Source organism: Pygocentrus nattereri, chromosome 5 (assembly GCF_015220715.1).
Source record: "Pygocentrus nattereri isolate fPygNat1 chromosome 5, fPygNat1.pri, whole genome shotgun sequence".
NCBI lineage: Eukaryota > Metazoa > Chordata > Actinopteri > Characiformes > Serrasalmidae > Pygocentrus > Pygocentrus nattereri.
The window spans coordinates 47,255,769-47,272,427 of NC_051215.1; the positions used below are offsets into that span (position 1 = coordinate 47,255,769).

At 40.4% G+C, this 16,659-nt stretch overlaps 1 protein-coding gene across 1 annotated transcript in view; it reads right to left on the reverse strand.

Moving 5' to 3' along the window:
- si:dkey-28b4.8 (sarcoplasmic/endoplasmic reticulum calcium ATPase 2) overlaps positions 1-16,659 on the reverse strand; it is a 41,071-nt gene that overhangs the window by 10,419 nt on the left and 13,993 nt on the right. Inside the window, exons 10-21 of the mRNA XM_017710172.2 lie at positions 16,033-16,199; positions 14,263-14,351; positions 13,938-14,040; positions 11,348-11,479; positions 10,597-10,722; positions 10,130-10,351; positions 9,770-9,881; positions 8,398-8,639; positions 4,622-4,842; positions 3,415-3,617; positions 2,085-2,170; positions 1,743-1,876 (exon numbers count right to left, since the gene is read on the reverse strand). Coding sequence (XP_017565661.1) covers positions 1,743-1,876; positions 2,085-2,170; positions 3,415-3,617; positions 4,622-4,842; positions 8,398-8,639; positions 9,770-9,881; positions 10,130-10,351; positions 10,597-10,722; positions 11,348-11,479; positions 13,938-14,040; positions 14,263-14,351; positions 16,033-16,199 — 1,837 coding nt within the window. The remainder of the gene's footprint in view (positions 1-1,742; positions 1,877-2,084; positions 2,171-3,414; positions 3,618-4,621; positions 4,843-8,397; positions 8,640-9,769; positions 9,882-10,129; positions 10,352-10,596; positions 10,723-11,347; positions 11,480-13,937; positions 14,041-14,262; positions 14,352-16,032; positions 16,200-16,659) is intronic.

Genomic DNA, 16,659 nt, shown 5'->3' on the forward strand with positions numbered 1-16,659 from the left:
GAATCTGAAAGTCACTGAATTTGTTTTTCAGTGTTTCAATAACAGATGAATTTAATAATTGTAGCTAAATATTTACAACCTGCAGGACAGTTTTGAGTATACAAAAAAAATATGTGCTCTGAATTTACTCGATCGGAAAAACGGATCGCCTTACATTACAACACAATACTTGCCCAAAGGAGTAAACTGATATAGCTGAATGACGGAAATTCAAAGCATAGTTTTCTTTTGTGCAGCAACACGAGCTTTTGAAGCAGCACTATGTAATATTTTGTTAACAGTGAAAAAGGTAAGGCGGCACGGTGGTGTGGTGGGTAGCGCTGTCGCCTCACAGCAAGGAGGGCCTGGGTTCGATTCCCTGGCCAGGTGATCAGGGTCCTCTCTGTGTGGAGTTTTCATGTTCTCCCCGTGTCTGCGTGGGGTTCCTCCGGGTTCTCTGGTTTCCTCCCACAGTCCAAAGACATGCAGTCAGGCCAATAGGACATGCTAAATTGCCCCTAGGTGTGTGAGTGACTGTCTGTGTCTGTCTGTCTGCCCTGCAATGGACTGGCGACCTGTCCAGGGTGTATACCGCCTTCTGCCTGAAGACTGCTGGGATAGGCTCCAGCACCCCCCCCGCGACCCTGACGGAGAAGCGGCTTGGAAAATGGATGGATGGATGAAAAAGGTAGCAGTACTACATCAGGATAAAAAAAAGCTAAAATATGGTATCTATGCACTACCTCCTCTCACCCGGTAAAGCCTGAAATAATCATTTAAACCAGAGGTGTTGGGTCAGGTTTTACAGTTTTTCTGACCACGTTATACATATTTACCAACAAATTCCATTTCTGGAAAAATTGGGGCATATTGAAGAATGCAATCAAAACAAGAATATGTGATTTGTTCGTTCTCTTGAAGAGATTTCCAAAGAATTGTACAAGTTTGTACAAAGACAAGATTTCCAATACTTTCACTGGCCAACTTCATGGTATTTTGTAAATGTAAATAAATTCAGAATTTGATGGCCTGTAACACAAAAAAAGGTGAGGCAAGTTCACCCCTGTGTAGTATCACCTTTTAATCATTTGGGAAATGAGGGTCTTAATCATTTCAGTTTTGTAAGCGGAATTTACAATGCCATGCATTTTCAATTGGAAATAGATCTGGACAGCAGGCCAGTCAAGCGAAAGCATTCAGTGTCCACAGAGCCATGCTGCAGAAAGAGGTGTGGCATTTTCTTAGTGAAATAACATTAGACTTCCCAGGAAAAGACCACATCTTGATGGCAGCATATGTCTCTCTAAAATCCCAATATACGCCTCCACGTCAATGGTACCTTCACAGAAATGCCAGCCAATTAGAGATTCAGGCATCACTTCCAGATGCAGGAGCAGACTGTGTTAAGTGTCATCAGTTTTCAATTATTTTTTTTAATTCTGTAATTGTTGAATTATTGCATCTTCACCACTCTTTTGCTACCCCTCAACTTTTTTGAAACATTGCTGACATCAAATTCAAAAATTCAGTATTTTTCAAAAAACAATAAAACGTCACCATTTCCACATTTGATATGTTGCCTTTGCGTTTTTAAATTAAATACAGGGTTTAAATTATTTGCACATAATTGTGTTTACATTGGGCACAGCGTCTTTTTGGAACTGCAGTTATAATGTCTGTGGTGATGTTTCAGTTTCTGAATTGGGCTTTAAAGACCAAAAAAAATGTATTTCACAGAGCATTGTGGAGGGTTTAGCACTTACCTGTTGAGAGCATTGCACATCTCGATGGTGACCAGCACTGATAGGGCCATAGTCATTGGATAGGGAGACTCAAATACAGAACACTGAACTCCTGCAAAGTCAGCATGTCCCTCACTGCACTGGAGATAATGAGACTGAGAGAGAGAGAGAGAGAGAGAGAGAGAGAGAGAGAGAGAGAGAGAGAGAGAGAGAAAGGAGGATCAACAAAAATGTGCTGGACACGAATCACTTTAAAAACAACTATATAAGGTCACGTAGGACTAAAAAAAAAAAAAAAGTTTCTTTCTTAAATACAAAAGTGTCAAACAAGTAATCAGGTCATTGTGAGTAATGCTTTCTGACCAGTTGATAGAAGGAGAGTTTAGGTCCATCATGTGCTGCCATGAACCACCAAGCAGCAGCACCCACTGTGGCCACTCCCACATAACCTAAAGTGAGAGAGATCAGTATCAGCAAATCTCCTTCACAACACACTGCAATTATATTCGGCTAGAAACATATTACATAATTGTATTTCAATGTAACTATAATGCATTACAAAAGATTTACAGTAATGTTGACTGTAGGGCTGCAACAACATCGATCGTGAAATAAATGCTGATGTAGATATTTTTTGTTAATGTGTCTTTCACTTAGAAAAATGTAAACACTCTATAATGCTCTATAGCGGTCATATGATGCATGCAATCATTCCACCAGATTATAATAAATTACTAAACTAAATGCTTTCTATTGTTTTGTTACACCATGTCCAAGTCTATCTGCAAAGGGCCGGTTTGCAGGTTTACATTCCAACAATGCAGGAGCACATATGATAATCTGTCTAAAGCTGGGCGTATTTTAATTCCAATTTGCCCTTTAGGACAAATATTCACAATTTGAAGTGATTTTTTTTAGGTCAGGAGTCTGGTCAGCAGAGAATGACACCACAGATGATCAGGTAATGTGTATAGTTCCAAGAAATGGTGCGTTGTATAAGCCAACAGCACAACCTACCAAAAAACAATGTATTTAAATCAAATGACGAAATTGTAATTTGCACCTGCACCTGCGTTCAAGCCATCTGAACGTGATTACCTCTTACTTCGCGCACAAACACAAAATGGATATTTTCAAGATCACCCTTGACCTACAGCCAATTTGGTCAGACTCTGAAGAAGAGACGACACTAAATACCCAAACTGTCATCACCACTGAGCAGCTTTTCAGTCGGCCATTGCGACAGAAGAACAGCTAAATAACCTGGAATTAGCCAGAAATGAACCAAATACCATTCGCCAAACAAAACGGATTGTAAGATGCTTTACAGACTGGCTGGAACAAAATAAAATAAATACTGATCCAGCAAAAATGACAACACTGAGCTAAACTTGATATTGCAACAAGCTGCTTGTTAAGGAACTATAATTTGGAGGAACTGCAAACATCAAAACATTAAATGCCACATTCACGGCCCAATTTATTTATTTCTTACTTTATTTATTCAACTGTTGTATAAAAGCAATAGAACACTCGAGATTATGTTTTATCACGATTAACATCACGGCTGCAATGTTATTTCGCAATAACACATTCCTTCTCGTTCTACTGCTTAAATTATTTAAATAATTGTTTGTTGCAGCCCTAGTCAAATTTACCTGAGGTCAGACTGATATACGCAGAATACACTCACAGCCAATAATGAGGTATCTGCAAAAAAGCCATCCAGAGATGAGGGGTTCCTTGGGGGAGCGTGGGGGGCGTGACATTATGTCCAGGTCCGGCGGGTTGAATCCAAGAGCAGTGGCTGGGAAACCATCCGTCACCAGATTCACCCAAAGCAACTGGACAGGGATAAGAGCCTCGGGCATGCCCAGAGCAGCAGTCAGGAAAATGCTGAGGAAAGACAAGTTGACAAGAACATAGACTTAAGAATATTTATTCGGCAAAACACTTCCAATTTGTAGCTGACCTCTGTAATTGTAGCATATATCCTTATATAAAAACCACTTAAAACTAATGAAAATATTGAACAGAACAGAGTTGTAGAATTACATTCAGATCAGGCTCAGGCTGTAAAATTCCATAAGTTAAGACATAAAGTACACGATGCAGTCAGAGACCACTCTTCATTTATGTAATTTCCGGTCAGAACGGTCACTACGTACAAGCTGTTCATTAATCACTGCCCGGAAAAAAAAGGAGAAAACATTATTAACACTGTATATTCGTTATGGTAAAATAACTGTTTTGCAGATTCACTGTGTCCAGCATTTGCCTTTATTACAGCTTCCATTCTTTTTAGGAAACAGGGACATTGCAGGGATATTTTTCCACACCTCCAAAAGTTCAGTCGGTTGCATTTTCCGCAAGTAATCACAAACCTATTCAGTGACATTGAGGTTTGGAATCTGAGGTGATTTGATTTGCAAAATCTTCTTCTCATTTTGTCTATTTCCCTTTCTCAATAATGGCATCCTCACAGCTACACGTCCTTTCAGACCCATATCAGCAAGATATCTTCTCACAGAGGAATGATGGACAGAAACACCTCTGGACTTCCAGATCTGTACTGTTTATCTGATGGGGACAGTTTTGGTAGTCTAGCATGTCTTGCTCTTTTCGAACAGCAGTTGCAGAAACTTTTGGTTTTCCCTTATTTTACTTTGACTTTCCCTTCCCTACACAAGCGGATTGTCTTATATCTAATCTCCTTAAACTGTCTCCTAAAACATTTCTTAATAATGGCCATTTTGACAGGAAATGAAATAAATAAAGGATGCCTGCTGACTTTGCAATCCACTGTACGTTGTTGGTTTGGTGTATATTTCAATCATGATCTCCCTCTAGTTCTCTCTCTCTCTCCCTTTCCCTCCCCCTCAGCCTTAGTTAGTACTCACCACACCACCTCTCCAATGTTGGAGGAGATGAGGTAGCGGATGAACTGCTTCATGTTGTTGTAAATGGCTCTGCCCTCTTCCACTGCAGCCACTATGGTGGAGAAGTTATCATCTGCCAGGATCATCTCCGAAGCCGATTTAGCCACTGCTGTACCTGAGCCCATTGCTATACCAATTTCAGCCTTCTTCAGAGCTGGGGCATCATTCACCCCATCGCCCGTCTGAGAGGGAGCGAAAGAGAGAGCAAACAGAAGAAACAGGTAAGAAATGTTGTCTCATAAAGCTCTTAATGTAATGTATGTTCACCAGCAAACATCGCTGACAGAAGTGTCATAATGCCTGGTGCAATGGTGATGCAATCTGCTTGCTTTCACAAAATTATATTATTGCTTTATAATAATAATAATAATAATAATACAAGACAATTAGTGGCAAAAGAAACATATACATAATATACAAACAGACAGAGATACACATTCACAGCACAGATGATGAACTAACATGAGCTCCAGTAGTTTAGGAAAGGGGAAGATTGTATGCAAGACAGAACAGCGCTTTAAGAGTGAGAGAATTCCAGAGTCGTGAAGCTACTCTAGAAAATGCTCGATCACCAGAGCTATGGAGTTTCGAGGAGGGAATGGTAAGGAGACCAGTAGTAGAAGAACAGAGAGTGTGCGTAGGCTTGTACGATTGGAGAAGGTCAGAGACATTGGAAGGAGCAAAGTTGTTGAGAACTTTATAGGTGATAAGAAGAACCTTGAACCGAATACAGTAGTTAATGGGAAGACAGTGAAGGAGAACTGGTGTAATGGGACGATGCGTCCGGTTGTAAGTGAGGAGACGAGCAGCAGAGTTTTGAACCGTCTGTAGTTTATGAGGTGAAGAGGAACTGATGTCTGCAAGAAGAGAATTGCAATAATCTAAGCGGCTAGAAATGAAAGCATGAATGAGAGCTCCAGCCGCTGACTTGGAAAGAGCTGGATTTTTGCTATATTGCCTAAGTGAAAAAAGAAGGTGTTAAACAAGGAAGCAGACATGAGAGTCAAGTTTAAGTGAGGCGTTAGGGATGACACCCAGATTACAGACCACAGAGGAGGGAGACAAAACAACATGATCAACTGAGAGAGTGAGGGGGCCAGTTTTGTTGAGAGCAGCTTTAGAGCCAATGAGAATGAGTCCAGTCTCATCACTGTTTAGTATTAGAGAGTGGTGTTTCATCCAGTTCCTAATTTCTAAAGGGCACAATTCCAGATTACCAAGAGGGGGTTAATGGGCGAATCTGTACGAAGATAAATCTTGAGTGTCATCCGCACAGCAATGAAAGACAAGGTTAAAATGTTGAATAATCTTGCCAAAAGGAAGCAGGTAAATCATGAATAATAATGGGCCAAGTACAGAGCCTTGCAGGACCACTTGAGTGATGGTGGAAGTGGAGGAATGATGCCTAGAGAGAGTAACAAGCTGTTTATGATCTGTTAGATAGGAAGTAAACCAGTCAAGGGCAGTGCCTACAATACCCACCTCACTCAGTCTAGAGAGTAGGATGGAACAGTTAACTGTATCGAATGCAGCACTTAATCTGAATAGCACGAGAATGCTAATAGCACCGGCATCAGCTGTCACCAGCAGATCATTAACAACCTTAACCAGTTCTGTTTCAGTTCTATGATGTAGCCGAAAAACCAGACTGGAGGGGATCTAGAAGATTACTGTACTGAAACAACGTGCTTAAGGACTTTCGATAAGAAGGGAAAACCTGAGATGGGACAAAAATGATTAAAGTTAGATCGGTCAAGGCCAGCTTTTTTAAGGACAGGAGTAACTGCAGCATTTTTGCACACTGAGGGAACATGGCCAGAAGACAATGACTGGTTAATGATAGAAGTGAGATAGGGGACTAGAGCAGACATATAGGCTTTGACTATTGGTGTGGAAAAGGGGTTGAGGGAGCAGTACTATACTTTTAGAATTTGTAATGATTTCACCAACCAGTCCCTCAGTAAAAACAGGGTTAAAAGCAGGGAAGCAGGGTGAGTCAGGGAGACTGGATGCTCCAAGGAGAGCAAAAGAAGGTTTTAGGGGAGATGGACCACAAGAGAGTTGTTGATATTAGATATTTTACTTTCAAAGAAATATAAGAATGAGTTACAGAGTTCAGAGGTGGGTGCTACAATTCTTATTGGTGGTTTGTAAAGCTTAGAGATGGTTGAAAATAGATGACTGAAGTTTTTGAGTTTGGCCTGTAATAAAGACTAGAAAGATTTAGCAGCACATAGTGCCTCTCTGTAAGCACAGAAAAGCTCCTTATAAGCATCAGCATGCACCGTAAGTTTAGAGTTTTTATACAGCCTTTCAAGTCGACGATAAGCCTGTTTGCACCTTCAATTCTTTCTTATATTACGCAGTATTGTCTTAACAGGTAAAAGTGGGAAATTCTATGTAATAATGCAAAGCTCATGAACTCACAGTCTGGAACATTACATTTAGCATTTAAGCCTCAAATAGATGTGATGGTCTATTTGGCAAAAAAAGGCCTATAGCCAAATTTATAGAACATAATCACAATCTAAATCACAAAGTATTAGTCAGAAAAATCATAACAAACACACTCTCCCCTAACTGTACAGCCCTAGCAGCCAACAAATGTCATACATCGCACTTAACTGATACCATGAGTAAAATGCACAAAACAATGTGGCAATACATCATGGATATGTTTCAAACCTATCAAATACATTAATCAACATACTGCTAAAATAGAAAAGCAATATCACAGTGTATTAATATCACATTACACCAGCACAGACAATACATTGCCTAGACTTACATCAGACTACTGTTGTAAATCTCTGACGTTGCCATGGGAGAGATTCAGGAGACCGGGGTTAAATGATTATGGTTTTATTAAAAAGAGAGCGCTCAGTATACCTGACTTAGTCTCACCCCAATCTGAACAGCAGTTCAGACACACAGCTTTTTATGCTATGCCACTGACCCTCCACTCCCAATAGAGCCATACAGAACAGAGTGGGACATTCGAATCCTGTCATAATTGCCTTTCTGTGTTCTGCCCCATGAAATCCTCCTTAAGGTTTGTTGTAAGACCATTTGGTGTAATCGTTCAAATCACGAGAACTGAAATTAAGATTAAGAGACCCTTATTAGTCCCATAACGGGGAAATTTCACCTCTGCATTTAACCCATCCGTGAAGCGAAACATCACATACACACTAGTGAACACACACACACACTAGGGGGCAGTGAGCACACTTGCCCAGAGCGGTGGGCAGCCCAAACCACAGCGCCCGGGGAGCAGTTGGGGGTTAGGTGTCTTGCTCAAGGACACCTCAGTCATGTGCTGTCGGCTCTGGGGATCGACCTTCCGGTCATGGGGCTGGTTCCCTAACCTCCAGCCCATGACTGCCCCACAAATGGAGGTGGCTTCTTAAGCATTAATAGTGTTTAACAATGAATAACAACTAAAGCAAAGGAAAGTAAACAGAAAACTAGAAAATACATCAAAATAAATTTCCAAATTTCCAACACTACTAAATCCAAGTGTCAAATTGACCTCTAGGTTTGTTGGTGGAACCGGAAGAACCAGTCATTGCCATTAGCCTGTTTTATTTAGAAGCTTATTAATGTGTCTTCCATACCAGAAAAAAATTTAACTGAATGGAACTAAAAAATCAGTACTACACAGACTTCTACTGCACATCCTTGGGCACACACATTCTTGTTAAGTTGTTCAGCTATTATGCATAAACCACACTCACCATAGCTGTAATATCGCTGAGGCTCTGAAGATATTCTACAATGCGGCTCTTGTGCGTGGGTTCAACACGAGCGAAACAGCGGGCAGTTCGGCAGGCTTGCCGCTGCAGGTGTGGGGGCAGCTCATCAAACTCCCGTCCGGTCAGTCCGCCACCAAAGGGAGCACCCTCAGCCTCCTCTTCCTCCTGCTCTGTGATGATGCCAACACGCCGACAGATCGACAATGCTGTGCCTTTATTATCACCTGCACAAGCCAAACACATTCAGAAATGACTAATTAAATATCTGAATACCATTAACAAAGACAGACATTTGCATTGATTTAGGACACCACTCTTCCTTCCTACTTCTACAGCCTAAATGTAACATCATTACTCTGATCAGGTGCATTTTTCACATACCAGCACTGCAACAGTAGCAGCATCAAATGTACTTATACACTTATACACTTTAAAGAGCTGCTGTCGCAACAAAACTTCATATCTCCAAAATGGTAACTTTACAGGAGAAGGAAAAAACATGCATTACTTTCAATGTAAGTCAATGGAACCAGAGTTTTTTCCAAGTCATTTTTGGCTGTTTAATTTGGTTCATCCTTCATGAAACTTACACACAATATAAAAGCCAAGATGCTTGTTCATATTATATCAAAGTCTGGAAATCGACAAAAATGGAGATATGAGGTTCTGTTCCATCACCAGCGAGATATCTATCTATCTATCTATCTATCTATCTATGTATATATATATATATATACACACACACACACACACACACACACATACGCACGCACACACACATACATACACACACACACACACACACAATTTACACACATATGTGCACTGGTGAGATCAGCTGGAATGTGGTTTTTCAACAAACAACTCCCTCCTGTGGAGAATTGGCAGCCTACAAAATGAGCCAGGTCCAGGTGCAGCTGTTTATAGCTGGATTTGGAAGAGTTCTGGAGTTTGAGGAGTGGGTTAATGTGCCCCTAAATGAAACCATGTATAATGAGAAGGATGCTTTGGGTTGGTACAGCTGTCACAGCAGATGTTTCAGCTTACCTACTGAGCTTGCCCAAAGTGTGTTAAACATTGTTTCTGCAAGTAGCAGTAGCTGTGAGATGACCTTTACAGCTGGGATAAACATTAACAGTTGATCAGAGGGGGTAGTAACTAAACAAGGCACTGTAGAGCTATATCTGAGATAATCCCTTACTGGGAGCAGGCTTGAGTTTCAAACTTAGCAGTATCACTTGCGCTAGGTCTGGTCAGGCCTCAAACTTTAGGTACTGGTCAAGTCCAAGCTTCAATTTTATTCCCATGCAGATATCTACTGTGTATGTGTGTGTGTGTGTGTGTGTAGACCTACCTGTAATCATGATGACACGTATACCAGCCTGTCTGCACATACGCACTGCGTTTAGTACTTCTTTCCTGGGAGGGTCCAGCATTCCCACACAGCCCACAAATGTCAGGTCAGACTACAGACAAATGAAAAAAGTATTGATCTATTTCATCTTCTACTCTTGCTTTTCCACCAATTCACGGCCGGGATACCTCTCCAAAAAAATTCTATGCCATGTTTTAAAAATGACCTTTGGACTTGCTTACATATTTTCTTTCTTTCCCCATTCCTCATTCTCATAACTACACAGGAGTTCAAGGGGTTACTTTCCCCTTGCAGGCTCAGCTCAACAAATGCTTTCTTCCCAGAGGCTGCTTCGCTCACCTCATACTCTGTGAACGCTGAGGAGTTTTCTAGGTTCAGCATTCGGGGGTCAGGGGGTGAGTCTCTGGTAGCCATGGCAAGGCAGCGCAGGGTGTCCCGACCTGAGCCCCACTCTCTCACTGTGCCTAACAGCTGCTCCCTGAGGTCGGAGGTCAAGGGCAATCGAGCGCCACCCCCCACCCGAATCCAACGGCAACGTTCCAGCACGCTCTCTGGCGCCCCCTGTGGGACAAGGAGAGTGAGGTGAATCTGAGTCCCATAGCAAAAATGAAACAGTACTTTGAAAGGCGCATTATACCACCGCTCATGTTCTTTTTAGGCACACAAGTTCTGCGAATTGTTACAGATTTTTCTAATATAGGTATGTAATCTGTCTATTAAAAAAGCATCAGCTAACTTCATTAATCATTTAGCTAAACAGCAACAGACGTAACATGAAAAGACATGTAGAAAGATGGTAAACATACCTTAACAAACATCTTGGCTCCTGTGGCTGATCGGGTGAGTTTGTTAGGCGAGCAGAAAACAGACATGGACTTCCTGTCTCGAGAAAACTCGAGAGTCAGCTCCTTCCTCATTAGTTGTTTTATCACCTGAACGAGAGTGAAGACTTGATGAAGACTCTTATTATTCACAAACATCCTCGCCAATTAATGACTGAAAAAACATCTTCAGCTTATAGACACTAACTCACGAAGATATGATGTTCCTTGCTTTTGACATACTATGTAAATATTGATACATTTCCAAAATGAACTGTTTAGAGTTATGAAAACTAAGCTGCAAAAAGCCTATGAATTTTAAAGTCAACATAGCTGTGACGCCACAAAAATGGGTGTGATGTCCAAAGTTAGTGTCTGAAGTTTTTTTCAGTCCAAACTTGAGTTTGTCTTGTATATTTCAGCCACAACTGGCTTTGAATGAGCCATAATACAAGTAGCCAACCAATTTACATATATCAGGCTTAAAGGCACTGTACCAAAAATAGCCTGTTTAATTCTAAAGAAGGGAGGTCAGTGGTCAGTGAAAACGTATTGTACCGTATTGTTATCTGTCCCGATACTGGCACAACAACTGTTTGTTGCTCTGAAGCCACGCAAAAGTTATCAGTAAATGCCATTCATCTAAGATTAGTATGTTTGTGATGCAGAACAAAATAACCAACATAAAAAAGTGGCAAATAGGCCCCTAATAGGCTTTAAATACATGCAGACTCACTGAGCAGCAAGCGGTGGCTCTCTCTATAGGGGTGAGAGTCCTCAGGTCTGTGTCAAACACATTCATCTTCTCCACCAGACAGCACAGAGCGGTTTCTGTAGCCTCTCCCACCTTCTCATACACACCTTTACTCTGGGTATGTGCGCACCGTGTGGACGTGTGGGTATGAGGAAAGAGCGAAAAAGGCAGAATCATGAGTTTTCTCTGTATGGTGCAATATGATATTCAATAATACATCATTTATTATCCCTTTTTTCATGTTTTCAGTTCATAACGAAGCAGCAAAAACTAATGTTCATATCAGTAGATTAACAGTTGCAACAAAGTGCGCTGAGGTGTTCAATACAACAATGTTATCATCATCGTGAGAAATTGTGTCAAAATGTTTTTCTGAGTATGACACGAATGTTGAGAAATTTAATATCATTACTACCATAATTAAATTACTAGGTTTCTGCCAATTAGTAGCAGGCAATTTGACAACACTAATATATCTCAATTATTATTGTTATCATTACTAATATTCTTTTCTGAGTATACTGTAAAAAAAATTGATTTTTACTGTCAAAATACTGTCAAATTTTTAAGGCAAATACCTCTTTTTTTTAATGTCTAAATAAATCCTGCATATACTATTTTTAACACTGTTAATAATAGAATGTGAAAAATTTCTCATGCAATCGCATTTATTTTAATTGTTGTTACTGTAACTGTTATGGTAAAATACTGTTAAGTCAGAATATCTACAATAATGAATAATGAAACTGCTGATTTACAGTAAAAGGCAGTATTTCTAAGTTTAATCATTTGTGAAAACAAACTTTTACTGTTAATTAACAGTAATTAAAAGTTTTTGTCTGGCGCTTTCATTTTTTTTACAATCTTTTTTTACAGTTTATACCATGGACTGTAATTGACGAACACTGACCGACTGCATGTTTCATTACTAAGACAACATAATTAGTACTTTTAAACTGAATTTACTGTAGCACATCATGCAAAACATTGAATAAAAAACACTGTATTCATACACTGTGAAAAATAAATTTGAATTATATGATTAAAATGTGGCAAGCAGTAAAAACATTACATCAAAACAAGCAAATGTACATAAAATTGTGTTGATGTTACACTATATTGCCAAAAGTATTCACTCATCTGCCTTCATACGCATATAAACTTGAGTGACATCCCATTCTTAATCCATAGGCTTTATTATGATGTCGGCCCACCCTTTGCAGCTATAACAGCTTAAACTCTTCTAGGAAGGCTTTCCACAAGTTTTAGGAGTGTGTTTATGGGATTTTTTGACCGTTCATCCAGAAGAGCATTTGTGAGGTCAGACACTGATGTTGGACGAGAAGGCCTGGCTCACAGTCTCCGCTCTAATTCATCCCAAAGGGGTTCTATCGGGTTGAGGTCAGGACTCTGTGCAGGCCAGTCAAGTTCTTCCACACCAAACTGGCTCATCCGTGTCTTTATGGACCTGCTTTGTGCACTTGTGGAACAGGAAGGGGCCGTCCCCAAACTGTTCCCACAAAGTTGGGAGCATGAAATTTTCCAAAATCTCTTGGTGCTGAAGCTTTAAGAGTTCCACACTTTGCATTGCGCTTGGTGATGTAAGGCTTGGATGCAGCTGCTCGGCCATGGAAACCCATTCCATGGAGCTCTCTACGCTGTTCTTGAGCTGATCTGAAGGCCACATGAATTTTGGAGGTCTGTAGCGACTGACTCTGCAGAAAGTCGGTGACCTCTGTGCACTATGCCCCTCAGCATCCGCTGACCCCCTCTGTCATTTTACATGGCCGAACACTTAATGGCTGAGTTGCTGTCATTCCCAATCGCTTCCACTTTGTTATAATCCCACTGACATTGGACTGTGGAATATTTAGTAGTGAGGAAATTTCACGACTGGACAGGTGGCGTCCGATCACGGTACCATGGAATTCTCTGAGCTCCTGAGAGTGACCCATTCTTTCACTAATGTCTGTAGAAGCAGTCTGCAGGCCTAGGGGCTCGGCTTTATACACCTGTGGCCATGGAACACCTGAATTCAATTATTTGGATGGGCGAGTGAAAACTTTTGGCAATATAGTGTATATTTTTTATTTGTGTTCAATAATATAACGCTGCTGTCAGAACAAAACCTTGTATCTCCATTTTTGACGTTTTTCGGTTTTTAATATAATCAGAAAGTACCTGAATAAAAATAAAATTGACTTGCAAAAAAATCTGGTTCCATTGACTTACATTAAAAGTAAAGTAGGTTTTTTCCTTCCCCTGTAAAGTTATCATTTTGGAGATACAAGGCTTTATTCTGACAGCAACGATACTGTCATAATGTTATATTATTTCCATATAGCCTGTGCTATACTGCTCCGTTTCAAAAGAAAAGCACAAATTTTAAAAATAAGAAGGGGAGATACTGAGAGATCCACATAATACTCGCAAGCCTTGGTATCAGTACTGTTTATGTGCTTTAGTCCCACTGGTAACTCTCAATGGAGCTTAAACCATTCCCTGTTGGACTCTATGCTGTTGTACTGTTGCATCAGTGTATCTGTGTGTATATGCAAGTGTGTACACTCACCTCATTGTAATCCAGAGAAGAGTCGTTACACAGAGCACAGATGGTGGCCATTTCTACCAGAGCGTCATACTGACTACAACGCACCACTGCACCATCCTTGTACCTGAGAGGAGAAACAGAAAGAGAATGCATGGATACGAGTACAGAGCGGGATTTCTGGAAGAAGTTTAATAAAGATTATAAAGACTGTGTTCATGATTACAAACGTTATGTCACAAGCAGTCCAATCATGCCGGTCCTGTGTCATTATCAGTTTTACAGAAGTCAGTCATATTCTGTGTATATGTGTATGTTTATATTTTAAGTAGATGTTAAAAGCACTCACACTTCCCCTTCAGGCGCATAAGTAGATCCAGTCACTGAAAATTCATTCAGAACACACCTCTCGCCCGCAATGAGATCCACAACAAACATCTACACAGACATGCAAGCATGCAGACACACACACACACACACACACACAGCTTTAGTTAGTAAGATTATATCACAATTATATTGACATTTTCACAAGACTTTTTTATCTACTTTGTTATATCTATATCTTCTTTTATCATCTGTGAAGAGGACTATTCACAGGCAATCCACAGCTAGAAGCACGCAGCTCTCGGCCAGGAAAAAAAAAACTGAATAAAGTACAATCTGACCAGCATTTGTTTCCTATAGGAAGGTGGGCTGCTGTGATTTTACCCCAGGATGTCTTTAAGTTTATGACCGATTCACCCACAATGAGAAATTTCTGTATAAACAACAGAGAGTGGCTACTCGATTTACGCTCCCCCAGAAAGGGTAGAAAACATGTCAAAATACTAGCCTTTGTGGAATTTAAAGCCAACAGCCAACACAGTCGTATGAAATCAAACGTTTTTTTTTGTCGTTGAACCTGTAGTATTGTTGTAGTAACACTTGAAGTAGCATAGTACCGGCTTGATTTGAGAACACATATAAACAGAGAACACACAGAGAATAAAACTTGCTTTAAAACTTTAGGAACATGTATCCATCCATGCATTTCCATCTTTGTCTAAAATGCCAGCTGGTCTCTACATCATGTGGATGTTACATGTCAAATGAAAGAATAGAAATGCTCCAAAATTTCTGGTATAAAATCTTTTCATATTAATTGATATAGCAATCTGCGAATGTTTTTTTTTTCCCACTTGAATTTTGGAGGTGCAAGGTTTTAGTCTGACATGGAAAAAAAGTTTCTTTGAGTGCCCCTATACTTTTGAAAAACCATAAAAACTCCTTTTCTATACGATATGATAGCATTTTACCACCATGCCGACTGGCACAAAATTAACATAACCTTGGTTTATGTCTATGTTTTATAGTGCAGTTAAAAAGCACTGGAAACTTTACTAATGCAGGAGTGCAGTGTGTAAATAAAACCAATACAGACAATTCAGATCAGACAAAAAAAGTCACTGAGAAACACTGCAAATACTTTCATTTCCCCACCTCCTCAGGTAAATGATGCATTCACATGCTGGCAGCAGATGGAGGACGGCAAACTGGATATTCCATTGTTTTCAGTGGAGCCTCAATGTAAAATTCTGCCATCACTAATAGTAACGTTCCGCATGCCGCAGCAGTAAGTGGTTAAGAATTCAATTTTCCCAGCTTCTGCCTTCAACTTCAGTGGTAAAATAAACTGGATGTTGATTTGTACGAGAGGCTTGGATGCCAAACATCTCGTTCTTGAGTTCCGGACAAACCCAATGTTACACAACAAAAAATAAAAGAGTTCATACAGTCCTCCTGCCTTTTCCACCTCAAATAAACAATCTACACATGCTAAAGCTCTCCACTGATAATCATCTATATTTGCCAGCAATGCTGTCCCCATGCCAATATTTGCCTGACTTCATGCCACCATGGGTTGTGTACAGCTATGAAGCGTGGAACGCAGCACAATCCACAGTGCTTAAGAAGAAACCTGTCAGCACTTCCATTTTCATTACAATAACTTTCAGATAAATTAGTTTGCTTTCTATGTAATCACTGCACAACAAGCCTTAAGATGTGAGAAGCTCGGAAATTCAAGGTGTTAATAAAAGTTGCGGTCTGCTGTGCCAGTGAGGCGTTTCCATCTCACCCTGCAGACAGACATCTGGTTGGTGGTCAGTGTGCCTGTCTTATCAGAGCAGATGACAGAGGTGCAGCCCAGCGTCTCCACGGAAGGCAGGGAGCGGACGATGGCATTTTTTCTTGCCATGCGCCGCGTGCCCAAAGCCAGGCAAGTGGTAATGACAGCAGGAAGACCTATAGGACAGACAAAAGAGACAGAGAGAATGGAGAAATGCAAAAGGGAGGATTACACGTGTTCCATATGCATGCAGAGCAGATTCAGACTCACAAAAATGATGTGTTAATGAATAAAACAATTTTGATTTATCTGTCGTTACATGATGCACACTCAGTTAAGAGTGCTAAAGGTATTTCTCCACTGCATAAAGCACTCGAACCTTTGGCACTGATCAGTGGAACTACGCTTTTTTCACTGGCCAATCGTCTACTACCAAAACTTCCAGTTTAATGGGTTTGGTACCTGCTCAAGATTGGCACTAATAGGACCTAGTAATGCACAAAGGTGAGGTTAGCAGTACTATTCATTGCTGACTGGTTAAGCATAAAGGCACTGTAGTGCAAACATGGCTATCACAATTATTTTCCACAGCCACTCCACTATATATTTATACTGCAACAAACAGATGATGTGCAG